The following is a 25,413-nucleotide window of genomic DNA, read 5'->3' as shown; positions in this document are numbered from 1 at the left end:
GTGTGAATAACCGTGCAATTTACAATCGTTTACACCTGTGGAAAATGCAGTATTTAATAAAAGTAATTTCTCTTCTTCTGATGTAGTGTAGATTTGTTCCTGACACGACTTTTCAGCTTTGTTTAAAAGTATTTCACTATAATATCGATATATGTTCAGACGTAAATCTAGTTGTAATTAAGTTGCAGTCGTATTTACTATTGTTTTGTTAACTTTTGCCTTTGCCTTGACGAATTTCATTTGGAATCCAAACGCCAAAGATTTCCCCGTGCAAATTTGAAGCGATAACTAACAAAAAGCTGATTAAGGGTGTATTTGGGGCATCAGCTTCAACATTTATAGTTTAGACAATCTCAAGTCAACTCACTTCCAGTGTAGACATGTGTTCGTACAAAATATTAGATGCAGATGACATAAATCCTACTTCAAATCTATTTGTTTTTTAGAACTGATTTGCCCAAGTTAGATTAGTCTTGCCAGGATTAGGATCAGGGCTTCTGTTATAAACATTACTTGGTAGGTCCTAAAATTGTTAGATTATGGACCATCTAAAACTTGTTCATGTGACCAAGCCTGTTGAGGTTAATGTACACCCTATATTGTAACACATTTACAGGTAAAAGTACCCCCAATGAGATAAAGAATGTGTGGATATGTGGCCACTCTCTTGTGTTTTGGGCTGAGAAGAGGGCTACTTCCCCTGAGTATGGAGTGCAGTTGGGCATGCACCCAGACTCAGTGCGCATCTGGTGGAAGGGCGTGCAGGGCATGACGTGGCAGCAGCTTGTACCTTTGCTGCACCAGCTCAAAGACAACTGGCCCAAACCTGATGTGCTTATCATCCACTTGGGTGGAAATGACATAAGCACAACTGCTCCGGAGGCCTTTATTGAGACTGTGAAGAAAGACATGACCTCGCTGAAGAACATATTCCCTAAATGCCGGCTGATATGGTCCAGCATCCTTTCACGCCAGTCCTGGAGGGGTACGGAAAACAGCAACGAAATGGAGATTTTCCGCATGGCTATTAATGACAGAATGTGTGACATTATGACAGAACTCGGTGGCTCTTCTTTGAGCCACAGCAACATTAGACCTAGTTCGGGACTCTACAGACCAGATGGGATTCACCTCTCGGGGAAGGGTATTGATACCTTCAATCTGAACCTTCAGGCTTTTCTGGAGAAATGGGAGAGTGAGACTAATAAGACAGAGATGGAGACATCTGACCCTTTAGCTTAAGATGATGGAACTCCTGTAACAGTCATTTGTTTTGTTCAGCTAATGCGGTTGTCAACTTGTACAGTGCCACTTCATTCTTGTATATCCTTTGTTTTGTCACTTAGAAATTGATTGTTATACGACCTATGTAGAATTAAAGCAGATTTGTTTTCTATACGTGTATCACAAAAAGTATTTTGCAAGAATGTATTAGGATTTTAGTTTTTGCTTGTTCTGTTTTATACATTCAGTTTAATGACAAATAAAAAGAAGAAAATTGAAAATATTCAATTTTACTACGGAATAAACTTTTCTTTGTATTTGAGATCTCGTGTATGATACGAATAATGTTCTCCATACCTCCACATACATGTTTTAAGTGTTTTGAAGCATTAGCTATATCGATATCTGATCTGCTAATCAGCACAGAAAATGGCAATACGTTTTCTAATTTCTAATTCTTTAGATCAGTGAAATCCGAACGGTATGTGTGCCACATGGACTACTTGGGAAGATTCCCTTTCGGAATCTGCAAAATGTTAATTATTTTACCAAAATGCATGTTATGTTTTATTTAGTACTGACCTAAATAAGATATTTCACATAAAAGACATTTACATATAGTCCACATAAGAAAATAATAGTTACTTTTTTTTTTTTTAAATGGCCCATTCAAAAGTTTACATACACTTGATTCTTAATACTGTTTTGTTACCTAAATGATTCACAGCTGTTTTTTTATTTATTTATTTTTTATTTTGTTTAGTGATGGTTGTTCATCACTAAATGAGTCCTTTGTTTGTCCTAAACAGTTAAACTGCCTGCTGTTCTTCAGGAAAAATCCAGAAGGAAAAACAATGCATTAGCAGCCTTTTGAACAGAATGGAGATTTTTCTTATTTTGCTTAAATATCATATTTTTTTAAAAAAAGTTAAATTTACCCTGATCTTCAAATTCAAAAGGTTTTCACCCCCGGCTCTTAAAGGGATAGTTCACCCAAAAATGAAAATTTGATGTTTATCTGCTTACCCCCAGGGCATCCAAGATGTAGGTGATTTTGTTTCCTCAGAAAAACACAAACGAAGATTTTTAACGAAAACCGGTGCAGTCTGCCAGCCTTATCATGGACGTGGATGGGCACCAAACCTCTAAAAGTAAACAAAAACATGCACAGACAAATCCAAATTACACCCTGCGGCTTGTGACGATACACTGATGTCCTAAGACACGAAACGATCGTTTTATGTCATTTTTTCACAGCCACGTCCATCTCTCCTGAGCACGAGTTTGGCATCAGTCACGTCACATGTGTACGCGCTCTGTCGTAGAATACGCAAACGCCTGAAGCGATCTGTCGCATGAATACGACACTCATTGTTTACACAGTGCACAGAGATTGTGGGTATAGCGGCTATTCAAAATGGTAATTACTTGCGCGTATATCCTGATTGTTCAAACCCATTTAAAGCTAAAAGATTACGTTTGCTTGCACAAACTCATCCGGGACTTTTCACTGATTTCCCCTTACGGCGTTTGTGTATACTACGCCAGAAGAGCGTGCACATGTGACGTGACTGATGCCAAACTCGTGCTCATGATAGATGGACGTGGCTGTGTATCAAAGGTAAAAAATTATATAAATACTGTTCAGTTTCTCACAAAAACCGATCGTTTCGTGTCTTAAGACATTAATGTATCGTCACGAGCCGCAGGGTGTAATTTGGATTTGTCTGTGCATGTTTTTGTTTACTTTTAAAGGTTTGGTGCCCATCCACGTCCATGATAAGGCTGGCAGACTGCACTGGTTTTCATTAAAATTCTTCGTTTGTGTTTTTCTGAGGAAACAAAGTCACCTACATCTTGGATGCATTGGGGGTAAGCAGATAAACATCAAATTTTCATTTTTGGGTGAACTATCCCTTTAATTCATGCCCCCCCCCCCCCCCCCTCTAAAGCATCAGTGAGCGTTTGAACCTTCTGTAATAGTTGCATATGAGTCCCTCAGTTGTCCTCAGTGTGAAAAGATGGATCTCAAAAGCATACAGTCATTGTTGGAAAGGGTTCAAATACTCAAAATGCTAAAAAACAAAACAAGGAATTTGTGGAACCTGAAAGACTTATCTGAAGAACAGCAGGCAGTTTAACCATTCAGGATAAACAAGAGACCCATGAACAACTATCACTAAACAAAATTAAAACACAGCTGTGGATCATTCGTGTAACAACACAGTATTAAGAATCAAGTGTATGTAAACTTTTGAACAGGGCCATTTTTATAAATTCAACTATTTGTTTTTCTTTTATGGACTGTATGTAAATGTCTTTTATGTGAAATATCTTATTCAGGCCAGTACTAAATCAACAATAACATACATTTCGTATGATCCCTCTTATTTTGGCAAATAATTAACATTTTGCAGATTCTGCATGGGGGATGTAAACTTTTGACCTCAACTGTAAAAATAAGGAGTTGTTCACTTCCAAAATGAGAATTGCCTGATAATTTACTCACCCCTATGTCATCCAAGATGTTCATGTCTGTCTTTCTTTGAAAACATTCCAGGATTTTTCTCTATAATGTGGACTTCAATGGAGGCCAATTTGCAGTTTCAGTCCAGCTTTTTTGTAAACTGAAGTACATAGACAAAGAACTAAGCATGTGTGACTTTTCCAGTGTGGCTAGTGCAAGATGAGCATTTGCAGTTATATATAAGTATGTATATTGTTATTGTTTTTTTTTTTTTTTTTTTAAATGTCAGATTGTTTCGCTAGATAAGACCCTTGTTCCTCAGCTGGGATCGTTTAGAGCCCTTTGAAACTGCATTGAAACTGCAATTTGGACCTTCAACCCATTGGCCACCACTGAAGTCTACTATATGGAGAAAATCCAGGAATGTTTTCCTCAGAAAACATAATTTCTTTGCAACTGATGAAAGAAAGACATGAACATCTTGGATGACATAGGGGTGAGTAAATTATCAGGCAATTCTCATTCTGGAAGTGAACTAATCCTTTAAACATGATTGGCAACATTCATCTAGGCAGATCATTTCCCGTTGTTAATCACTTCCCAAAAGTCTATAGACTGCTTAATCATAAGAAATGGCTTTAATATTATTCCATTTCTTTCTCTTCTCCTCATTTAACTCTTGTTAGATGTAATTTTTGGCTAGAACATGAGTTTCGAGAATTTTCATTTCCCCCCAAAAAATGTTAGTTAATGTTACTGTATTTGATTAAATAGACACAGGGTGACAGCTATTGATAATTTTTGCACTTTTTGGGAGGATTTTTTCCCTTGGTTACACGTTTGGCGTTCCTGGTCAAAAAAGACTGGCTGACAAATAATAGCTTAGAGATTTCTTGTTATGCTATATTCTTGTGCAGATGTTGGATTAAATCATTTTAGTCAACTTGTTTGCTCAGTTCAATCAGTTTCTAAAAATAAACACAACCTGTGCTAACTGAAAAAATCAAGTTGACAGAAAGATTGAATCCAAGTTTTGGTGATTGCTTGTATATCTCTCATACAATCCAATCTTTAAAAGGCCAGTCATTTTTGCCTGGGAACACGAAATTAACTAAAAGATAAAAACATAAAACGGCAAATTAGTAAACTGATAAAAGAACTATAAGCATCTCCATTTCCTATAAAAAAAGTATGTTCACTACACTTTAAAAGAAAACCTTTTACTGTCTACCAATGAATTTTCATCACGCTGCATGAGATGATCCACACGCATAAAGACCTGAACTCCACATGAGAGAAGTTTGCACAGCCTGCTTATTTTCTCGATGTTGTGATAGTAAAATCTTAGTTTTGTTGATTTAAAGTCAGTTTTTCAAACCACTTTCCTGGTACCAGGGGTGTCGCTAGTGTATATTACTAGGGGCCCACTATGACTGCGACATTCAGTTTTGACAGGCCCCATAACAAATTCGGTGCACAGGGCCCAGAATATCTAGTGACGCCACTTCCTGGTACTGTTCAGTTTTTGATATGATCTGCATGCATGTTAACCTTTCTTTGTATGTCCCACTATGTCTCTGTTGTCTCCTTTGTTTTCTTCCATGCAAATATAGTCAACTTGATGCCTAGTGGTTGCTTTTATGTAGGCCTGGAAAATGCAATGAACAACAATCAGTGAGAGGGACACTCTGTGAATATCTCCAGGTAAGTGTGTGTCATTGCTTGATGAAGGTCATTTTAATTGGTAGATGGTTCATGTAATTTTATTAATAATGCAATAATAATAATTAGTATTTACTTGTAGAGCACACAGAAATCACCTTTTAAACTGGAGTTAAAGCCTGTGTCTTTGTTGTAAATCAATATACGTTAAACTACACAATGTCTCCATAATTATGGAATATATATATCATTATAAGAGCAAACCAAGAACCTCATAAGTTGAAACTGAAGCAGAGATGGCAGACTTATAGCATTAAGGCAAGTATTTGCAGACATACACACTCAAAATTGGTAACATGCCCTAAAAGTAAAAGGGTGATTAGTTCAGTATGGATTGCAGGGATAATGACCAGTGAAAAACACATGTCCTTCTAGACTTGTACACTCTTAAAAATAAAGGTGCTTTAAAAGGTTCTTCACAGCGATGCCATAGAAGTACCATTTTTGGTTCCACAAAGAACCTTTCAGTCAAAGGTTCTTTAAAGAACCATCTCTTTCTTACCTTTTTATAATCTTAAGAACCTTCTTATGCCACGAAGAACCTTTTGTGAAACAGAAAGGTTGTTCAGAACTTTATTCTTCAGGTCCTTATGGAACTGTTTAGACAAGAAAGGTTCTACTATGGCATCGTGAAGCACCTTTATTTTTAACAGTGTATGTGTCTCAGATGTAGGCTTGTTTAATTGCAAGGTTTGTCTATAGAGGTTCTCATTCATTCATTCATTCATTCAAGTCATCATAGACTGTGATGGTTTTCTTACAGTAAAAATGGAATTTTGGGATCAAATGAGGTAAGTCCTGCAGTGCAACATCTGATGGACTTTCACTGATGAGAAGTACTTCTTCACCAGACCTGGATTCATCAGATGTTTTGTGACTTCTGCTTAGTGACTGGATTCAAATCTGCGTGACAGCATAGTAGCAAACTGTTTTGTTTTTCACCCCTATTTAGAGAGAGAGAGAGAGAAAACGTTTGTTTTTTTGGGAAAATGTAAAATTGCATGAAAATATGAAATAAAAGCATCTAAATATGAACTTTGTGCCTTTTTGTTTTAAGACTTATTCAATGGGTTTAAATCCTGAATGTTAACATTTGTGAGATTTAGTCACAACAGTTTTGAGGTGAATTGATATAATTTAGTTTTTCTGGAAAATTGGGATTTATAAGATTGTTTTATGTTGAATATTAAAGGTTGTTGTGTTTATTTGTTAATGAGGGATCAGTACGGACACCTCAGGGTTTTTAAATGTTTATTTTAAAGAATAAAATAATAAAATTAGGTGCCCAAACCAGAATTGGCATGTAAGGACCCAACTGGAATATAGTTAGTGCATAATAATTATCGTTATTAAAGGAATTATTATTTAATATGATCATTAATCAGTTAATAAATTGAACTCATTCAATTTGCATTTAAAGAGTTGCAATATTATGATATATCTTCAATTAAAATATTGGCAATTAAATATGTATATTTATATCCTAGCAGGCAAGTCATAGAAATAAATGTACCATTCAGAGGATTTTTTTTTCTTCTGATTTGTCATTGGTTATTCAATTATTCAACTAATTGTCAAAATATGTTTTTTGTAGCATTCTACATGAATAACAATTAAAAATATATAAATACTAATAAGAATTATATCAAAGGTCATTTATACTGAATTCTTAGTCACATGTAATACATTTAAACTCATTTGTACATTATGAAATATATTTATTATCTTTGCCTTACTTTAATATTATGAATTTCAATAAACACATATTATGTGTTTATATTTGTGTGTATTCATATAGGCTGCAATTTATTGTGGGTTACAAGCGCGCACACACACACATACATGCAGTGTTACTCTAAAAAAGTAAAGTTATTCTTAAAAAGTAATTCATCAACAGAATCAAATAAGATCCTTCAAGACAAAGTGAAATTTCGTTTAAAAATTACAATGTCCAATAAGTTTCTTTGAATCAATAAAAGATCCTGGACAAAGTGAAATCCCATTAAATAAAACACTATGTCCAATAAGATTCTACAAATCAAATAAAATTCTCCAGGACAAAGTGAAATTCCATTAATATAAATTGGAATATCCAATAGGATTTCCATGAATCAAATTAAATCCTACAGGACAAAGTAAAATTCCATTAAAATAAATCAGAATGTCCAATAGGATTCTAAGAATCACATTAAATTCTACAGGACAAAGTGAAATTCTATTAAAATAAATCTGAATGTCCAATAGAATTCTAAGAACCAATTAAATCAGGATAAAGTGAAATTCCATTAAAATAAATCGGAATGTCCAATAGGATTCTAAGAATCAAATAAAATCCTACAGGATAAAGTAAAATTTCATTAAATAAATCAGAATGTCCAAAAGGATTCTAAGAACCAATTAAATCAGGATAAAGTGAAATTCCATTAAAATAAATTAGAATGTCCAATAGGATTCTAAGAACCAATTAAATCAGGATAAAGTGAAATTCCATTAAAATAAATCTGAATGTCCAATAGGATTCTAAGAACCAATTAAATCAGGATAAAGTGAAATTCCATTAAAATAAATCGGAATGTCAAATAGAATTCTAAGAATCAAATACAATCCTACAAGACTAAGTCAAATTCCATTAAAATAAATCAGAATGTCCAAAAGGATTCTAGAAACCAAATAAAATCCTACAGGATAAAATGAAATTCCATTAAAATAAATCAGAATGTCCAAAAGGATTCTAGAAACCAAATAAAATCCTACAAGACAAAGTCAAATTCCATTAAAATAAATCAGAATGTCCAATAGGATCCTAAGGATCCAGTAAGATCCTAAAGGATAAACTGAAATTCCAATAGGATTTTTTGACAAGGGTTACTGACCACAAACCATTAAACAGCAGTGTATTATACGAAATGTTGGAAATTATTCATTTTTCTCCGACTCTGAATATTATCCATACTGAAGAAGCCATATTTAAAAACATATTTGCTTTAGAGTTAGTAGTCTTAACTTATGTCTGAAAGAAAGTCAACGAAAAGACAAATCTGTTGTGATTTTTCTCTCTCTGCTGGAGACCATTAAACAATGCGCCCCCAGTGGCCCCAAGGTTAAGTCGACAAGAAACTACTTTTCAGGCCACCTTTGTTGCATTGGTAGGTTGGGTAAAGGAGCTGGGCTCATTGTAGGTGTTTACTGATTCTTAGTGTTCAGTGGGATTCCAGTCTGGGCTTTTTGCAGGACAATCAAAATCTTCCACACCTGACTCTCAAAATCCTATTTGTAATTCTATATCTTAATATAACGTTCCAGTTAGTGTAACTGACAAAAAAATTAGCGCATTTATTTAACATATAAATAGTGCTTTCGATTTCTTTTTGTATTTAGGAGACTCAATAAACAAAACGATTCTGTTTCGCCGCGTTCGATTGGCTGTTGTTGGCGTGACGTCATGTCCTGTGACTGCGGGCCAATGGCGGCACAGGAAGCCTTCACGCAGAGAGTCGTTTGTGTGTAATGAAAACGCTTCCATTCATATTGAATTTTTTCGATTCGCATTTACCTGTTGCAGGGATAATCGCTATCCTGCACCCGGGATAATAAGGACTCCAAGTCGACGCAGAAACAACAGCTAAGCGTCGTTATGTATCGCGGTTCTAGGCCGCACAGAGGCGGCTATCATCCGCCGCCGTCGTCGCGTGGTTTCGGGCCCCGTCCTGCACCAGGCCATCCTCCCGACCGGGCCCACCACGCACCTTCGGACCCGTACCGCCGCCCGTCACCGCGCAGGAGATACTCACCGTCTGATGAGTACAGAGGAGGGCGACCTCAGCGAGGCTATGGGGTATGAAGTAAACAAAACACTGCAGTACGCCGCTACATGCAGCACTGCAGTAATCCAACACTCTAATTAAAAAGTAGAACTATGTTTTAAGATGTATATTACGGCAGTACCATGCTGTTCTATGGATTACCATGCAAATACCATAACGTGAAAATGCCTTTACAGTACTATGGTGTTACTTTTTCATTCTGCAATGTTATGCACTCTAATAAAATACTTTGCTAACACATGTTTTGTAAAGAAATCACCATGGTATTCTTTGAGGTGCCATGTAAACACCTTTGTGTATTGGTATTAAACCATGGTAAAAATGTGTAGAATTGCTGCTTGCCAGCAGTCAGAGCTTATTTACCACTTATTTGAGAATTATGTACAGTTAAGTGTAATTTATTTTACATTTTTCTTAACAGAGGTACAGTCCATCACCTCCTCGTGGTGGACTACCCGTTGATCACAGTCTGGTCATAACTGTGGGCAATGAGCTGACCCATCCACCGGGCTACTCCGGGACTGAGGCTCCCTATGTCCGGTAAGACATGCAACCTGGTGTTATAAACTTCTGTTATTAATTACTCACCCTCATGTCAGTCCAAGCTCGTCAGACCTTCTTTCATCTTCAGAACACACATGAAGATATTTTTGATGAAATTCAGGAGTTGCGTTAAAACCAATGCAACTGAAATGTTCTCAGGTCCAGAAACGTATTGAGGACATTGTTAAAACAGTCCATGTGACATCAGTGGGTTAGCCTCAATTTTAGACACATTTCAGTGGCATTGCTGTCTATGCAGGGTCAGAAGCTTTTGATTTAATTAAAAATATCTTAATTTGTGTTGTGAAGATGAACAAAGCTATTACGGTTTTCAAACAACATCAGGGTGAGTAGTTAATGACAGAATTTTTATTTTTGGGTGAACTGTTCCTTTAAGATTGGAATATACCTAGTGGCATTGTAAAATCTGAACAGATTTACTTGCTCAAATGGTTGAGAAAAACACTAAATGACTGAAAATCATCATTTTCTAGAAGATGCATGATAAATCAAAGTAATGTGTTTTAAAATAGTCTCAAAATATCAAATGTTTATATCCTCTGAATGAATGGAATCATTGTCTGAAGCTAAAAAATTAAATAGTGTCCATCATACACTGTATGGTTTTCTGTCGAGTCTGACTGTCCAAAATCTGCAGACTGCAAGTCGGGGTTACAAAAAAAAATCTATATTAAAATCTGAATCTATTTTTATTTTGTCTGTTGCCATATATACTACCAGTCAAAAGTTTTCAAAAAGTATGATTTTGAATGTTTTTAAAGAAGTCTCTTCTGCTCACTGAGCCTGCATCTATTTGATCCAAAGTACAGTAAGAACTTTTTTACTATGTAAAATAATTTTGTATTTGAATAGATTTAAAAAATAAAATGTATTTCTGTGATTTCAAAGCTGAATTTTTAACATTATTATTCCAGTCACATTATCCTTCAGAGATCATTATAATATTCTGTTGTGCTGCTCAAAAACATTTATTTTTATTATGTTGAAAACAGCCGAGTAGATTTATTTTCAGGTTTCTTTATATATTAAGTTTGGAAGAACAGCATTTATCTGAAATAGAACTCTTTTGTAACATTATAAATGTCTTTTTCGTCGCTTTTGATCAATTTAAAGCATCCTTGCTAAATAAAGTATGAATTTCTTCTTCTTTCTCGTACTTACCCCAAACTTTTGAATAGTAGTGTACGATGTTATAAAAGCTTTTTATTTCAGATAAATGCTGATCTTTGGATCTTTCTATTCATCGAAGATTCCCGGAAAAAAATTTACTTAACTGTTTGAAATATTGATTATAATCATAACGGTTTCTTGAGCAGCAAATCAGCATATTAGAATGATTTCTGAAGGATCATGTGACACTGAAGACTGGAGTAATGATGCTGAAAATTCAGCTTTGAAATCACAGGAATTAATTACATTTTAAAATCGAAAATAGTTATTTTAAAAAGTGAAAATATTTCATAATATTAGTTATTTTGCTGTACTTTGGATCAATGCAGGCTTGGTGAGCAGAAGAGACTTCTTTAAAAAGTATTACAAATCTTACTGTCCAATGCAGGCTTGGTGAGCAGAAGAGACTTCTTTAAAAAGTATTACAAATCTTACTGTCCAAAAACTCTTAACTGGTAGAGTATTTTTAAATAATATTGTAATACATCACTATTGGAAGAAGCTTTAATGCAAGTCGGGTTTTTTTTGGGATGCATGTCATACTTCAATTTGTGTTTACATACTATATAGTGTTTGATGGATAGGAGTGTCTTAAGTAGCAATAGATAAAAATACATTGTATAAGTCAAAATTATCAATTTTCCTTTTATGCCAAAACTCTTTAGGATATTAGGTAAATTTCCTACCATAAGAATATCAAAACGTAATTTATGATTAGTAATATGCATTGCTAAGAACTTTTTGTTTGCACCCCTTAGATTTTTAAATAGTTGTATCTTGGACAAATGTTGTCCTATCCTAACAAACATACATCAATGGAAAGCTTATTTATTCATCTTTCAGATGGTGTATAAATCTCAATTTCAAAAGATTTACCCTTATGACTGGTTTTGTGGTCCAGATTCATATTTGAGGGTGTAAAACACAACGAAACCTAGAGAAACTAGACCTACTTCTAAACACTGAACATTCTTATAACTTTTGCATTCATAATGGAGTGGCACTTGCTCAAACGTGATTTTTTTTCTCTACATCCTATTCAAAATCAGTATATTGGCAGCATTCTCTGATGGAGAGTTATTATGGAAATATTTTATATTTGAGCCCATAGACTCACTAGATATGAAATTCTTTGTTCTTGTCCTTCTGATGTTACAATTTCTATTGACAGAGATTATGCTGCTGGAGACTCACAGTATAATAAGCCCCCTTACTCTCCACGGAAGTCAAGCTATGACGGACACAGTGACAGAGGTTCGAGGAGGCGCAGTGTTAGTCGCGGCAGGAGCAGGGGACGGAGTCGCAGTCCTGGTTACGGCCGCAGCAAAAGTCGCCCACGCAGCCGGAGCAGGAGTCGAAGCTACAGTCGCGGCCGGAGTCCCGAACGAGCGAAGAGCCGTGCGCGTAGCAAGAGCAGGACCCGTGCGAGGAGCTACAGTAGAAGTCGAAGCAGAAGCGGAAGCCGTAGTCGCAGACAGAGTAGGGCTAGGAGCAGGGCACGGAGCAAGAGCCGGCCACGCAGCCGCAGTCGTGAAAGAAGTCGTAGCAGGGGGAGAAGCAGAGGAAGAAGCAGAGGCCGGAGTCGTGCTAGGAGCTGGAGCCGCAGCGCTAGTCGTAGTGGTAGCAGTAGCAGCAGCGGCTCTAGTAGGAGTCGCCGCAGCAGCGCCAACAAGAGAGTCAAATCAGGTGATTTAAGGAAGGGTGAGGAGGACTTTACTGAGCTGGAGAAGGCCAGAAGACGTAAAGAAATACAGGATATGCTTGTACAACCTGCAAAGTCAATTTTGAAGAAAAGGATGGATTCCTCTGAGACTGATTCTCCCATGCTCATGCAGGTAACCACCTCTCATTATGTTTTGGGAAATTTGAAATGCTACAAGCAGTGTTTGGAAAAGTTACTTTTAAAAGTAATGCATTACAATATTGAGTTACTCCTAAAAAAAAGTAACTAATTATGTTACTTAGTTAACTGACGTTACATATGTGACCCTGGACCACAAAACCAGTCATAAGGTAAAATTTTACAAAACTGAGATGTATACATCATATGAAAGCTCAATAAATAAGCTTTCTATTGATATATGATTTGTAAGTATAGGACAGTATTTGGCCGAGATACATTTATTTGAAAATCTAGAATCTGAGGGTGCAAAAAAATCAAAATCCTGAGAAAATCACCTTTAAAGATCTCCAAATTAAGTTCTTAACAATGCATATTACTAATCAAAAATTACTTTTTGATATATTTATAGTAGGAATTTTACAAAAAATCTTCATGGAACATGATCTTTACTTAATTTCCTAATGATTTTTGGCATAAAAGAAAAATCTATCATTTTGACCCATGCAATGTATTTTTGGCTATTGCTACAAGTATACCCCAGCGACTTAAGACTGGTTTTGTGGTCCAGGGTCACATATTTGCAATTTATTTGAAATTAAAATTTTTAAAAGTAATGCGTTACTTTACTAGTTACTTGGAAAAAGTAATATTATTACTTAACTTACGTTACTTGTAATGCATCACCCCCAACACTGATTACAAAATTGAGTTAATCAAAAAAAAAAAAACTACATAATTGCTTTAGTTACTTTTTATGGAAAGTAACATGTCACTTACTGGAAAAAGTAACTTATTGCAAATTTAAAAGTAATTCATTACTTTGCTAGTTACTTGAAAAAAGTAAAATAGTCATGAAATACTATGAAAATTTTAAGTTAAAGGGATGGTTCGGAGTAGATTTGACTTCATCACATGTACCATGTACGGCAGTAGCAAGCCATTCGAAAAACTCTGATATCTCCCTCAATGTTTGACAAAGGTAAAAAAAAAAAAACTTCGGATGGGGTATTTACATGGGCTTCGGAGTGCATAGCAATGAAGTCAAATCTACTCAGAACCATCCCTTTAATTGGAGATTTAATTGTTCAGTGTTTTAACTATAAATTTTAAATAAGTATTAGATTAAAACAAATGTAACTAAATGTTAAAATTAAAAATTAGTATGCACAATTTAATTTTGTTTGATAACTGATATGGTGCTGATATATTGTGGTGCATCTCTTTTTGACACTCAAGGTGATAATAGTTACCTTCGAATGTAATCTGATTAGTAAAGTAATCTGAAAAATAGTCTAATTTGTGTTACTTGTACTGCATTACTCCCAACACTGGCTACAAGCAAATTTAGGTATCACACCATTATAACAAAGTATGAAAAATAAAAATTCATTTGATATTTTGCATGTTCAAAGTCTAGTGTAACTGCTGCTTTAGTTTTAGGAAGTAAAAAATTATGCTAGTTTGTCTAAAGCATGTTTAACCAATGTATTTCAGAATAGTGATTCCCCTCGTGGAAATCCAGACGGTGGTCTTTCACAAGAGGCAGAACAGCTTCTCTGTGTGCTTTCTAAAAGCATGGATCCAGACTTGTTAGCATCCATGCTGGGAAAAAGCTCTGAGAGTGGTGTTCTTGAAGAGCTGATTGGCAAGATCCAATCAGCCAGAGAGGGTGGAAGTGACTTGCTCTTCCCACACGAGAAGGGAAGACAGGAGAAAGCAGACCTCACACAGTTCCTTGGAATGATAGCAGAAGTTGCCCAAACACAGAATGTAAAAAGAGGTCATCCAGATATTGAAGATGAGGAGAAATTTCTCTATGGAGACGAAGAGGAAGAGAGCGATGAGGTGAAACCAGCAAATTCCAACTTTCCAGAAACAAGTTATCCACAGTCTTGTGATATTCAGAGAAGAGATCCTTACGCTTTTGGCCCTACTGGAGAAAATGTGATGAGCCATACACAGAGAGACAATAGTCAGACAGACAATAGGCAGACAGACAGGCGTCATTCCTCGGCCACACCTGAGGAACATTCTGTGGAAGAACCTCATGACTTCCCACCTGGAGTTGGGCCACAGGATGTCAAGGTGAGGAAGGAGGTAGAGGAATATGAGAAAATACAAGATTTGCTGAAAACAATTGGTTTGGACTTGGGAGTGGCTGAGATAAGCAAGATGGCCGCTAGGACGCAAGCGCGCCTTCACGGTAACACCCCTGTGAAGACGCCAACTCGTCGACAGTCGGATAGAAAGCACCGGAGCCGTAGTAGGAGTTACAGCAGCAATAGCAGCAGGAGCTCCAGTCGCAGTCGGAGTAGTAGCCGAAGTAGAAGCAGAAGCAGAAATCGTCGAAGCCGAAGCGGCAGTTTAGATCACACTTCAAGTCGCAGTAAGAAAAAGCCAGTTTCCCCAGAACAGAGATCTCCACGCTCACATAGTGAGAACAAGAAAGAGGCTCAACCTGCCGTTGCTCAACCAGAAAGCAGCTGGCCTACCACACCCACTGTGGGTCCCGGGACACCGAAGTACCCCTCCCAACCCAGCCTCCCACCACTTCCTATGCCCCCATACCCACCCCCACGTGGAGTAATGCCCCCTGAATACCCGCCACGTGGTTACAACCCTTATGGCAATTATGTTCCATATATGCCTCCGGGATGGCCAATGTACCCACCTCCAGGTATGCCGGTACCTCCTCCCAGTACAGTGGATACCTACAATCTCCCTAACATTGAGCGACCCTTTCTTAAAGTCATCAATACTGTGCCGAATGAGGGTAAAGAGAAAGATCCAAAAGGTTGGTGACAATTAAAGTATGTTATTCATAAGGAGTTGTTTGAAGGAATTCTGTGCAATGACAGTTCAAAGTGACCATGTCTGTAAAGCTTCTTAAAGGGGTCATCGGATGCCCTTTTTTTCACTAGTTCATATGATTCTTTAGGGTCTTGATGAAAAGTCTCTAGTATGCTTTGGTTAAAAATTCCCAATAGTAGTGTAAAAAAACAACCTTTTTTACCTTGTTAAAATCAGCTCTGCAAAATTTCAGCTCATTTTAAGACATGGCCCCTTTAAATGCCACAAGCTCTGCTCGCCCCACCCCTTTCTGCTGAAGGATTAGGATCTGGAATGTTTACTTTAGCCACATTTAGCGCGTTTAGCTGCATTTAGCCGTGTTTATCTGCGAAACTTGCCAACAAGCACATTATTAAGAAAGGCCATTTGCCAAGATTCATAAAAAACCCTTATACTCACTTCTGCTGTGGGTGAAGCTGCATCACGAATGATTCACATGAAGATAGATGCATATGTAGATCGGGATTGGCACTTTCTATTTAAAATCGAAAGTAACGTTAAACCTCTGCGTCTTAAGCGGCTCAGGCGTCGGGAGTAAATGACTACTGCTATGTTCATTATTACATCCAACAATTAGAGTCTTCCTCTGCACCTGAGTCGCACAATGGCGGTGTATTCGGACTGTTTCAGCTCGGTGAGGGCAGGTCTAAGGTAAGACACTACTGTCAATCAACTGTGTTTTGCTGAGAATGATCTGATTTTAAAAAGGGGATATTACTTTTAAAGATTAAAAAATACCACTGGGTGGATTTTTATCATTGTAGGGTGGTTGTGTACACAAACAACATGTAAAAGTTAGTTTTGCACCCGATGACCCCTTTAAAGGACCACAAAACAATGTAAACGCACTATAAAACAGTCCATATGACTTGCCATATGCTATGGGCCAGATGTGCTAAACAAGGCAAATTAGAAAAGTGTGTAGTGCTGAAACCATATTGTACTTGTTAGAATGGCAAAGGATCAGCAATCTCCATGTAAAACTGATAGGGGCAGACCAAACTGTAAGTGGTAGAGATTTGAAACTTGGAGGGATGGTAGTACTCACAGCATCTACAATGTCACCAAAGCTCATCCCAATTGGCCTGACGGGGGCGCTACAGCGATCAAAGGTACAAAATTGCTCATATCTCCTAAACTGTTCGTTGCAGGCTCAAGTGTCAAGTTTTTGTGAACTAGTTCTAGGTTTTTCACCTGATCGGAACCAAACCATTGCAGGAAGATTCTGCGAAGAGTGGATATCAAAAAAAAAAAGTTGCAACTCACCGTCGCAAAGAGACGCCAAAACGTTTGAATGGGGCAGGGCAGCTTTTACTAAAACGGCTGTAACTTTTGAATGGAATGAAATATCTTCGACCAGCTTGGCCCAAAATGTCACAAGTGTCTTTGAGCACCTATTAGACGAGTCTAACAAAGAATGAAACTCTGTGGGCCTGTTTGACTCAGTGCCTTAAAGGTCTTTAAGAAATTTGCATGAAATTCTCAAAACTTTGCAAAAATTGATGAGCACATGCAACAGGTGACTCTAAACATGCATGCAAAGTTTTAGGGAGAACATACCACAGCTGGCACTATAAAAACACATTTCTGTGGTTAATTACCTGAATTTGCCAAAAATGCTTTTTTAAATTATTGATTTATGTGGTTACAGGCATGCAAAATAATATGGCTTTTTTTAATTAATTAATTAATTTATTTTATTGGAGCTTTACAGATGTGGGCACAGTGAATAATAGAAAAAAAAACTCTGTAAAGATTGTTTAAAATTAATTTGTGCTCAGTGGAAGAATGTAAGTCATGTTTTCAGAATAACAAGACTGCGAGTAAATGATCAATGACAATGACTTCACTCATCACACTTAAGCAACATTATTTAATATGTCCTTTCAGGACCGTCTAAATCAGATCGTCTGGCCTCTAAAGCGATCACCAGTGGCATTCAGCGGAAAGAAATGGAAGATAAGAATACTGCTAGCCAAAAGCAAAAGGTAACTGCACGAGATTTAATGGGATTATTGAATGTGCAAACATCTGAAAAATTTAGTTTGACCTACAAAACTGAAATGTTATTTTGGTTTCATTAACATATCTTGAGCATCTACTATCTGTGTATCTTTCTCTTGCATTGTCCTCACATACAGAAATTTAAGCCCCAAATATAATTCTGTCCTAGGTCATGGAGGAGCTTGATAAGCTAAAAAAGGACAAAGACGTCCGACACAAGAGGAAAGAAAATCTCTTAAAAGATGTGGAGACATTGAGAAAGCAGCAAGGTATTTCCCTCTTAGCGTAAAATGGAAGTGTTTTCTTTACAATATATAAGACTCACTGTATTATACAGTGTTTGATGTGATTCTTTAGGGGAGCTTCTTCGAAAGAAGCGAAGGGAAAAGGATGGACACAAGGACCCACTCCTCATCGAGCTCGGTCAGCTTCAAGAGGATGCAATGGCCCAAATCTCTAAATTGCGTGCTGAACAGAGAGAGGCAGATAAAAAACATGAAGAGCTTGTCAAAGTGGCTCTTATTCTCGGTATAGACTACAAAGACTCGAAGATCTCTGGGGACCATGGGCAGCAGCCTCTTCAGAGTAAGAAGGAGTCAGCCAGAAGCCCAGAGAAATCAGGGTCCAAAACCAGCACCTCGTACAATAAGGTAGAGTTGCTAATTCTGTTACAGGAAAGGTACTTGCACTTAATTTCACAATTAAGTATTAGACTGCCACTTTATCAAGTCTTGACGGTGATTTCACAAAATGTTAATTTAAATAACTTTTCATTCAGTAATTTTCGAAATAGCTGAGTGAACACACTCCAGTCCTATCAGTAGCATATTTTATTTACATAAAGGGTCGTCTCATGAGAGGCCAAAATGTATTTGGTACTCTTGAAACATTATTGATTTTTTTTTTTCACTAGTAGTTTTGAACTTTTTTTAGACAAGCACCACCTTTGATCAAATCAGGCCTTCCAAATGTGGGCAACATAATGCCATATGTTGATTATTAAGATCAATATTTTCGTAGTTTAGTTTTATAATGCTGCATGCCTTTGCAGATCTGTGGAATGACATCTAGACACATACACTACAGTAGTAATTTGTAGAAAGGATTACAGTGTGCTTGCATTCAGTTCTAGCACTTAAATGCTTACTTTGAGATTAAACAGAGTAACATCCTGCTTTTTCTTGATCAGAAAGGCTTTTTCAGCACAAAAAATAAAATATGCATAGACCAGAATACAGCATTTTTTTCCTAGAGTTGTAAGCCACAGTTTGAAAACCACTGTTTTAGTAGTGACTTACAGTAGGAAAAATATCATTGTATTGATATATTATATATTGAGGCCACAAATTAAGAATTTGTTCCCACAATATGCTTATTTGTTGTCACGGTTGACTAATATGTTCCCTTGTTTTATTTGAATCATGGCCACAATTTACTGGTTTGTTTTTTCGTTGTAGTAAATTGTGTCTACGATTTACTAAGCTGGAATATTGTAAATTTTAATGCGAGACATCAACAACTTCTGTAATATATAAACATACTATTTTATGGATGATTTTTTTCTGTAGCATAAGCTTGTTTACTCATCATACCTGTTAGATAATTATGTTTTCTTAATCTTGCATGTATATTAGTTCCTATATTTTTAATGATCACAAATCTATCTATCTATCTATCTATATATGTGTGTATATAGATAGATAATTTCATAAAGATATTCCCTGCAAAAGTGTTTTGATATTATGAAGTGTCTTGTGAGTTTTATATTGCTGCTTAATCATTTTATTGATGAATTTAATGTATGTTATATCATATGAAAGCCATTTAAGATCTCATTTTTGAAATGGCTTTTTAAAACCATTAGTTTTATTGTAGTCAATTAAATTCAAGTAATAAACCCATGGGTAACTTCTCCCCGACTGGAAAACAGATGGCCTATTTTGCAAAGGTAAGTCTCCTATGATAAATTTTAATGATTGGCTATTAGGATTGTTATATTTGTTTCTTTGAAAAACTTTTCTTTATTCATTTAAAAATTGATACCTGATTCAGATTGCTTAATCACTTTTACTTATGCATTTTTTGTACTGCCTAAATTAATCTAGGTAGCCTCTTCGAAATCAAGACCGTCTCCTGAAAAAGCCAAGTCACCACCTCCGTCGAGCAGCCATTCCTTGGACACTGCTGCCGAGCAGTTTGAGTACTACGATGCAGGAAACCACTGGTGTAAAAACTGCAATGTTACCAGTGGTTCAATGTTTGACTATTTCATGCATTTGCACAGCAAAACCCATAGGAAGGTATGTGTGCTAATATATGTAATCAGATTTTTATTTATTTATTCTTTTGGTTTATGAATGCTGCATTAATTTCTGCCAGTTGCATCTCTTCTTCGGTCATCAATTGTTTTGCTCTCCTGTAGACTCTAGATCCTTACGACAGACCTTGGGCGAAATCAGAGAGTGAAAAGAAAACCCCAGCTGGAAAAAGGACTTCAAAGCCAGCCAAAGGTAACAACATCTTTATAAAATGTGATGGTTAATTAGAAAACGCATTAATTTTATTGAAGCTATAGTGATTTGTTTCTTTGAAAATGTGCACCATTAAGGATTTGGAATCATTAATTGGAATCTGATGATCAGAGAACTAGAATGATTCCCTTTTCTAACCGGTGACATGTTAATTGCATTGTCTGAAACTCTTTGCAGTGGTTTTCTTGCAGTGTTTCTCATTTTTGGAGCAGTGCAAGGGTAAATTACTAGCTGTCAAAAACATTACACACTACTGGTAAATATGTTTAATTTTGTGCTGTATTCTCTTCTTTAGGTTCTGAGTTCTTGACCCCTATAAGGGGATTCTTCTGTCAGTTATGTGAAGAGTTTTTTGGGGATCCCATTTGTGCTGAGGCCCATGTCACCTACCATGGTCACAATGAGAGATACAAGGTAAATATCACACATGATATTCATTATTGATTTGATAACGATTAGAAAATGACTGCAAATAATATATTTTTGGACCAGATGTATTTGCCTAATCATACATGCTTTTGATTTTGTCAACAGGCAAAAATGTATGAAAATCCCCTCTATGAACAAAGAAGGAACCTGGACCGTCAGGCTGGCTTAGAGAGCCAAAAGACTTCAGATCACAAACGAAAACGTGAAGACGACGAACAGGATGATATGAAGAAGTCCAAACACAGCAAAGGAAAAATGTCAAGTAATGAAGTGGAGACAAAACCACAGTACAGCAAGGAAGAGGAGTATAAGAATATCAAAGATAGTGATAAACTCAAGGCAAAAAACAAGAAAGAGGATATAGAAAAGCAGAAATACAAGGAGGATGATGAGAGAGCCAAAATAAAGAAAGAGGAGGATGAGAGAGCTAGGTACAAAAAAGACGATGATGATCGAAACCGAAGAAAAGAAGAGGAATACACACATAAATACAGGAAGGAGGAAGATGAGAGATCCAGGTATGAAGAAGACAGATATAGAAACAAAGATGATGATGAACACTATCGATACAGAGAAGAGGATGACAGATATAGATTTAGAAAGGAAGATGATAGAGGCCGATATGGTAGAGAAGAGGAGAAATCCAGGTATGGCAGAGAAGACGATAAGAAATACAAATACACTCGGGAGGCTGAAGAGAAGAAGTCAAAATACAAAGATGAAGATTTGGGGAAGTGGCCGAAATCAAAGTGGGACGATGACCAAGAGAGTAACGGGAATTATGAAAAAAAGGAAGATAAAGCTCAGCACCAGAAGACTAAGGCTGGTTATTCCAAAGATGATAAGGAGAGCACAGGGAAGTCAAGTGCTAAAGATGGCAAATCAGAACCAGAGAAACCCAGCGAGCCTCCTAAAATCTTATGTGGCCCAAGTCCCGCCTTGCTTGCTAAACTTCGCAAGAAGAATGAGGAATCTGCTGGGCGGCCTGGCTTTGGAAAGTTTGGTCTGAAAAAGCCACAGAAGACGGCATTGGAGAAGGAGGCAGAGAGGATGGCGGCACAATTCTTAAAGGAAGAGGAAGAGACTACGCCTAATGCTGAGGATGCTGAGCTAGATCCTTTTTCCAAGTCTATAGCTGCTGCAAAATCCATTGCTATCAAATTGACAGGAAAGGCTCTACTGCCCCCCTCAGGTGAATGGCTAGCATTCAACGAAAATAAAACTAATCCTAATTTGCCTCCTCCTTCATCTCCCATGGTTATTAGGAAGTCTTTCACAGGTGTGCAAAATAAAACACCATCTGCTGACAAATCTCCTGCACCCGTGACTGGAGCTCAGAAGGGCCCAGCGTTGTCAGCGGACCTCATCTCTAAGGCATTTAGTGGAGAAGAGGTGCAGTTAAAACAAACAAAGGACACCCCTGCAAACCCTGTAGATATCTTCAAAGTATCTGTACCAGTTCAGTCTCCCACTCCCGCTCCAAAAGTGGCAAACTTCAGCCAGATGAAACCTGTCACTCCCAGTCAATGTGTTGTTACTCTCGAGTCTGATGTGGCTGCTCCCGGAGTGCCTGAAGAGGAGCAGAAGCTCACCATTATCCTTCGTCCTCCTCCTCAGCTTTCTTCTAACGCCAGAGCCCTCCCCCCCAAAACTGTAAAGCCAAAGACAACTCTTGCAGCAGGAAAAGCAAAAGATTTGTTTGACATTTTCTATAGTGGCAGTGCCACAGTTAAAACATCTGTCAGTGCCAGTGTTGGCGACAAACTGGACTATGGCTTTGCTCCCAGAGACAGTGGCTCATCCTGTAAAGAGTCCAACAATAAAGACAGTGCTAGTGATGTTTACCAGAGCAAAGAACCTCGCAAGAACGAGGACTCAAAAGTTGCCCTGAGACAGGAACCTCTTAAGAATGAGGACTCAAAAGTTGCCCTGAGAGAAGAACCTCTCAAGAATGAGGGGTCTGAAATTGCCTTGAGAGAAGAACCTCTCAAGAATGAGGGGTCAGGTGTTGCCCAAAGAGAAGACTCTCCCAAAAATGGGGACTCAAAAGTTGCCCTGAGAGAAGACCCTCTCAAGAACGAGGGGTCTGAAATTGCCTTGAGAGAAGAACCTCTCAAGAATGAGGGGTCAGGTGTTGCCCAAAGAGAAGACTCTCCCAAAAATGGGGACTCAAAAGTTGCCCTGAGAGAAGACCCTCTCAAGAACGAGGGGTCTGAAATTGCCTTGAGAGAAGAACCTCTCAAGAATGAGGGGTTAGGGGTTGCCCAAAGAGAAGACTCTCCTAAAAATGGGGACTCACAAGAACCCCCCAAGAATAAGGACTCAAATGTTGCCCAGAGGGAAGACTCTCCCAAGAACGGGGACTCAGAAGAATCCCCCAAGAATAATGACTCAAATGTTGCCCAGAGGGAAGACTCTCCCAAGAACGGGGACTCAGAAGAATCCCCCAAGAATAATGACTCAAATGTTGCCCAGAGGGAAGACTCTCCCAAGAACGGGGACTCAGAAGAATCCCCCAAGATTGAGGACTCAAATATTGCCCAGAGAGAAAAATCTCCCAAGAGCGAAGAATCAGAGGCTGCCCATAGCGAAGAATCCCCTAAGAATGAGGACTCAGAATTTGCTCAGAGCGAAGAACCCCACAAGAATGAGGACGCAGATGTTGCCCAGAAAGAAGAATCTCCCAAGAACGAGGTTTCAGAATTTGAACAAGCCTTTGAGGATGCCATCTTAAAGCCTGACCTTCAAAATGAGGATAATGGAAAAGAGGAAGCTTTTGATGATCAACAAGTTCTTAAATCTATTGACATCTCTGTGGGGGATATAACCCTGATGGAATTAGATAGTCAGGACACAATGCAGACAAATAATCAAGAGGAAAACCCTCTGGAATCTGAAGAGCCCATGTCATTCTCCCCCATTCCTGGTTCTTTCACTGAGCAACTGAACTTGGAAACATTTGAATTCAATTTTGAGCCTTTGTAAAGGACCTTCCAAGAGTAGGTTTAGGGATGTACATGTTACCTCTGAATGTAAATAAGTGATTTTGAAGTATTCTTTGTATTTGCTTTACCCAGTTAGAATGTTTCATGTCTATTCTTAACCTTTTGGCAGGTAATGCCAGTGAAAACGTGGACTGAAAAGCATTCATTCTGAAGTGGGTGCTGGGGAAGGAATCCCTCTAAGAGAATGAAAACTTTCATCAAGTAATGAACCCTTAATATGTGTAAAAGTTTCTCTGTCTTGTCAAAAGCACCTGGTGTTGAGCTGCTTGTTTCCTTATTTTGTTTCCAGCAGAAACCATTCCTTTTTCCCAAAGGTAACGTAAAACATAATGAATATGATGTGTATCAAACATTTACGTCTGTAAAGCCATTTGCTCTGTTCGTTCCATTTAAATAAATGAGGACTTTTTAATGCAGGAGCCAGAAAGATCCAGGCTCAGAGAAGAGAAATGGTGTGGAGTTCATGCTTCAAGGACATATGCGTTCACAACTCTGGCCAGAAAATGTCAGGCTTGGCCTCCGTAGTTTTTAGTACACTGTACTCTGTATTGATGGCTTTTCTTTCCAGTTTCAGTTTTTTTGTTGTTAAAATGTTCAAATTGCTGCCATGCTACTTTAGCATCTACAGATAGTTGGTGTAATTGCACAAGTTCTGTGCTAGCTCAAATAAATCACAGCAACCCTTTTTGCCTTTGCCTCTTACTAATATATTACTGCTGTTATTAGACTTTTTAAAATGTTTTTTAAAATTTAAATGTTTTACACACATTGGGCCTCATTCATGAAACAAGCAGAATGAATTTCTTTATAAATAATTCATAAAATTCTTCTATAAGGTACTTTGTCACCTTGAGTGAAATGATTTGCATAAGCATGGTTTAATAGACATTATATCCACCTTTTTCTTCCCATATTTGTACATTTTATAGGTCTGCCTTTTGGTCTCAACCGCGTCCAGCTGTTTTAGCTGTACAAAACAGCTTGATATTGCAAATTGGTGTCTTGCCATATTATTTTAACGTATTATCTTAATTATGAGCACACTGGTTTGTAGTGCAAACAGCTTTACTGTTTACTGCACGTTGTTATTCTTCTCATTATTTCCCTATAGCGGATAATGCGGTAAGTCTCACCCATAGGCTTCTGCGTTTAAGAAAAAGTTGGATACAAATCCATTATGTTGTTGTTTCATGAATGAGGCCCATTGTGCTGTGTATTTATTTGCATGGACATAAAATATGAATGTAGGTATAATTATAAATTTAAAACTAATGTGCTGTATCTGCTTTTAGTAAATATCTTGAATGTGTGATTACTGAACTTGTATTACTTCTATTTGTAATTGTGCATTATTGACATACAAATAATTTTCCATGAGTGAATCTTTATATAAATTAAACTATAACAATAATGTATTTAGGAATTCCACTGTTTAGACAGTCATTTGTTGGAGATATGCTTTACTGGTTTATACTGTATTTGACTGACAGTAATATTACAGCTGACATCTGCATCCAGGGAGGACGTAAAAAACATCAGCAAAAATTAAGCTGCTGCCCATGAAGGTAAGTGCCCTGACTGGTTTTGGTAATTTATCGTTTATTAATCAATATAATTCATGCACATTGGAGGAACTTCCTCTATGAGTAAGTAAGAAAAAGCCTATTAAAAAGCATAGTTCACCCCAACGTGAAAATTGTTTTATTCACCATCATGTGCAATACCGAATTACTAATTTATGCAAAATGCGTCAGATATTTTACTTTTTTTTTTTTTTTTT

The 25,413-nt window shown here is 37.3% G+C and overlaps 2 protein-coding genes across 10 annotated transcripts in view; both read left to right on the top strand.

Moving 5' to 3' along the window:
• The window catches only part of LOC141325505 (uncharacterized), a 40,070-nt gene extending 33,617 nt beyond the window's left edge, over positions 1-6,453 (top strand). The window contains exon 19 of the mRNA XM_073834247.1: positions 617-6,453. Within this exon, the coding sequence (XP_073690348.1) occupies positions 617-1,242 (626 nt within the window). The 3' untranslated portion in view covers positions 1,243-6,453. The remainder of the gene's footprint in view (positions 1-616) is intronic.
• Positions 6,454-8,885: 2,432 nt separating this feature from the next.
• znf318 (zinc finger protein 318) lies at positions 8,886-24,318 on the top strand. 9 transcript variants are annotated; one of them, XR_012353776.1, is made up of 13 exons: positions 8,886-9,248; positions 9,659-9,777; positions 12,143-12,806; positions 14,309-15,608; positions 17,555-17,652; positions 17,838-17,937; positions 18,026-18,318; positions 19,774-19,968; positions 20,091-20,178; positions 20,495-20,613; positions 20,734-23,627; positions 23,743-23,834; positions 23,926-24,318. XR_012353776.1 is itself a non-coding variant. In XM_073834245.1 (12 exons), exons 1-11 carry the CDS (start codon positions 9,048-9,050, stop codon positions 23,611-23,613), a joined length of 6,057 nt encoding a protein of 2,018 aa, XP_073690346.1. In that variant the 5' UTR covers positions 8,886-9,047; the 3' UTR covers positions 23,614-23,627; positions 23,743-24,318. The 9 variants fall into 9 exon arrangements, 2 of the variants coding, with proteins under 2 accessions (XP_073690346.1, XP_073690345.1); XR_012353775.1 differs by having other exon boundaries at positions 23,923-24,318; XR_012353774.1 differs by having other exon boundaries at positions 20,734-23,834; positions 23,926-23,947; positions 24,051-24,318.
• The last annotated feature ends 1,095 nt before the right edge of the window (positions 24,319-25,413 follow it).

Source organism: Garra rufa, chromosome 2, assembly GCF_049309525.1.
Source record: "Garra rufa chromosome 2, GarRuf1.0, whole genome shotgun sequence".
In the NCBI taxonomy this organism is placed as follows: domain Eukaryota; kingdom Metazoa; phylum Chordata; class Actinopteri; order Cypriniformes; family Cyprinidae; genus Garra; species Garra rufa.
Note: the sequence above shows the minus strand (reverse complement) of the source record. Positions and strands in the feature narration are given on the sequence as shown.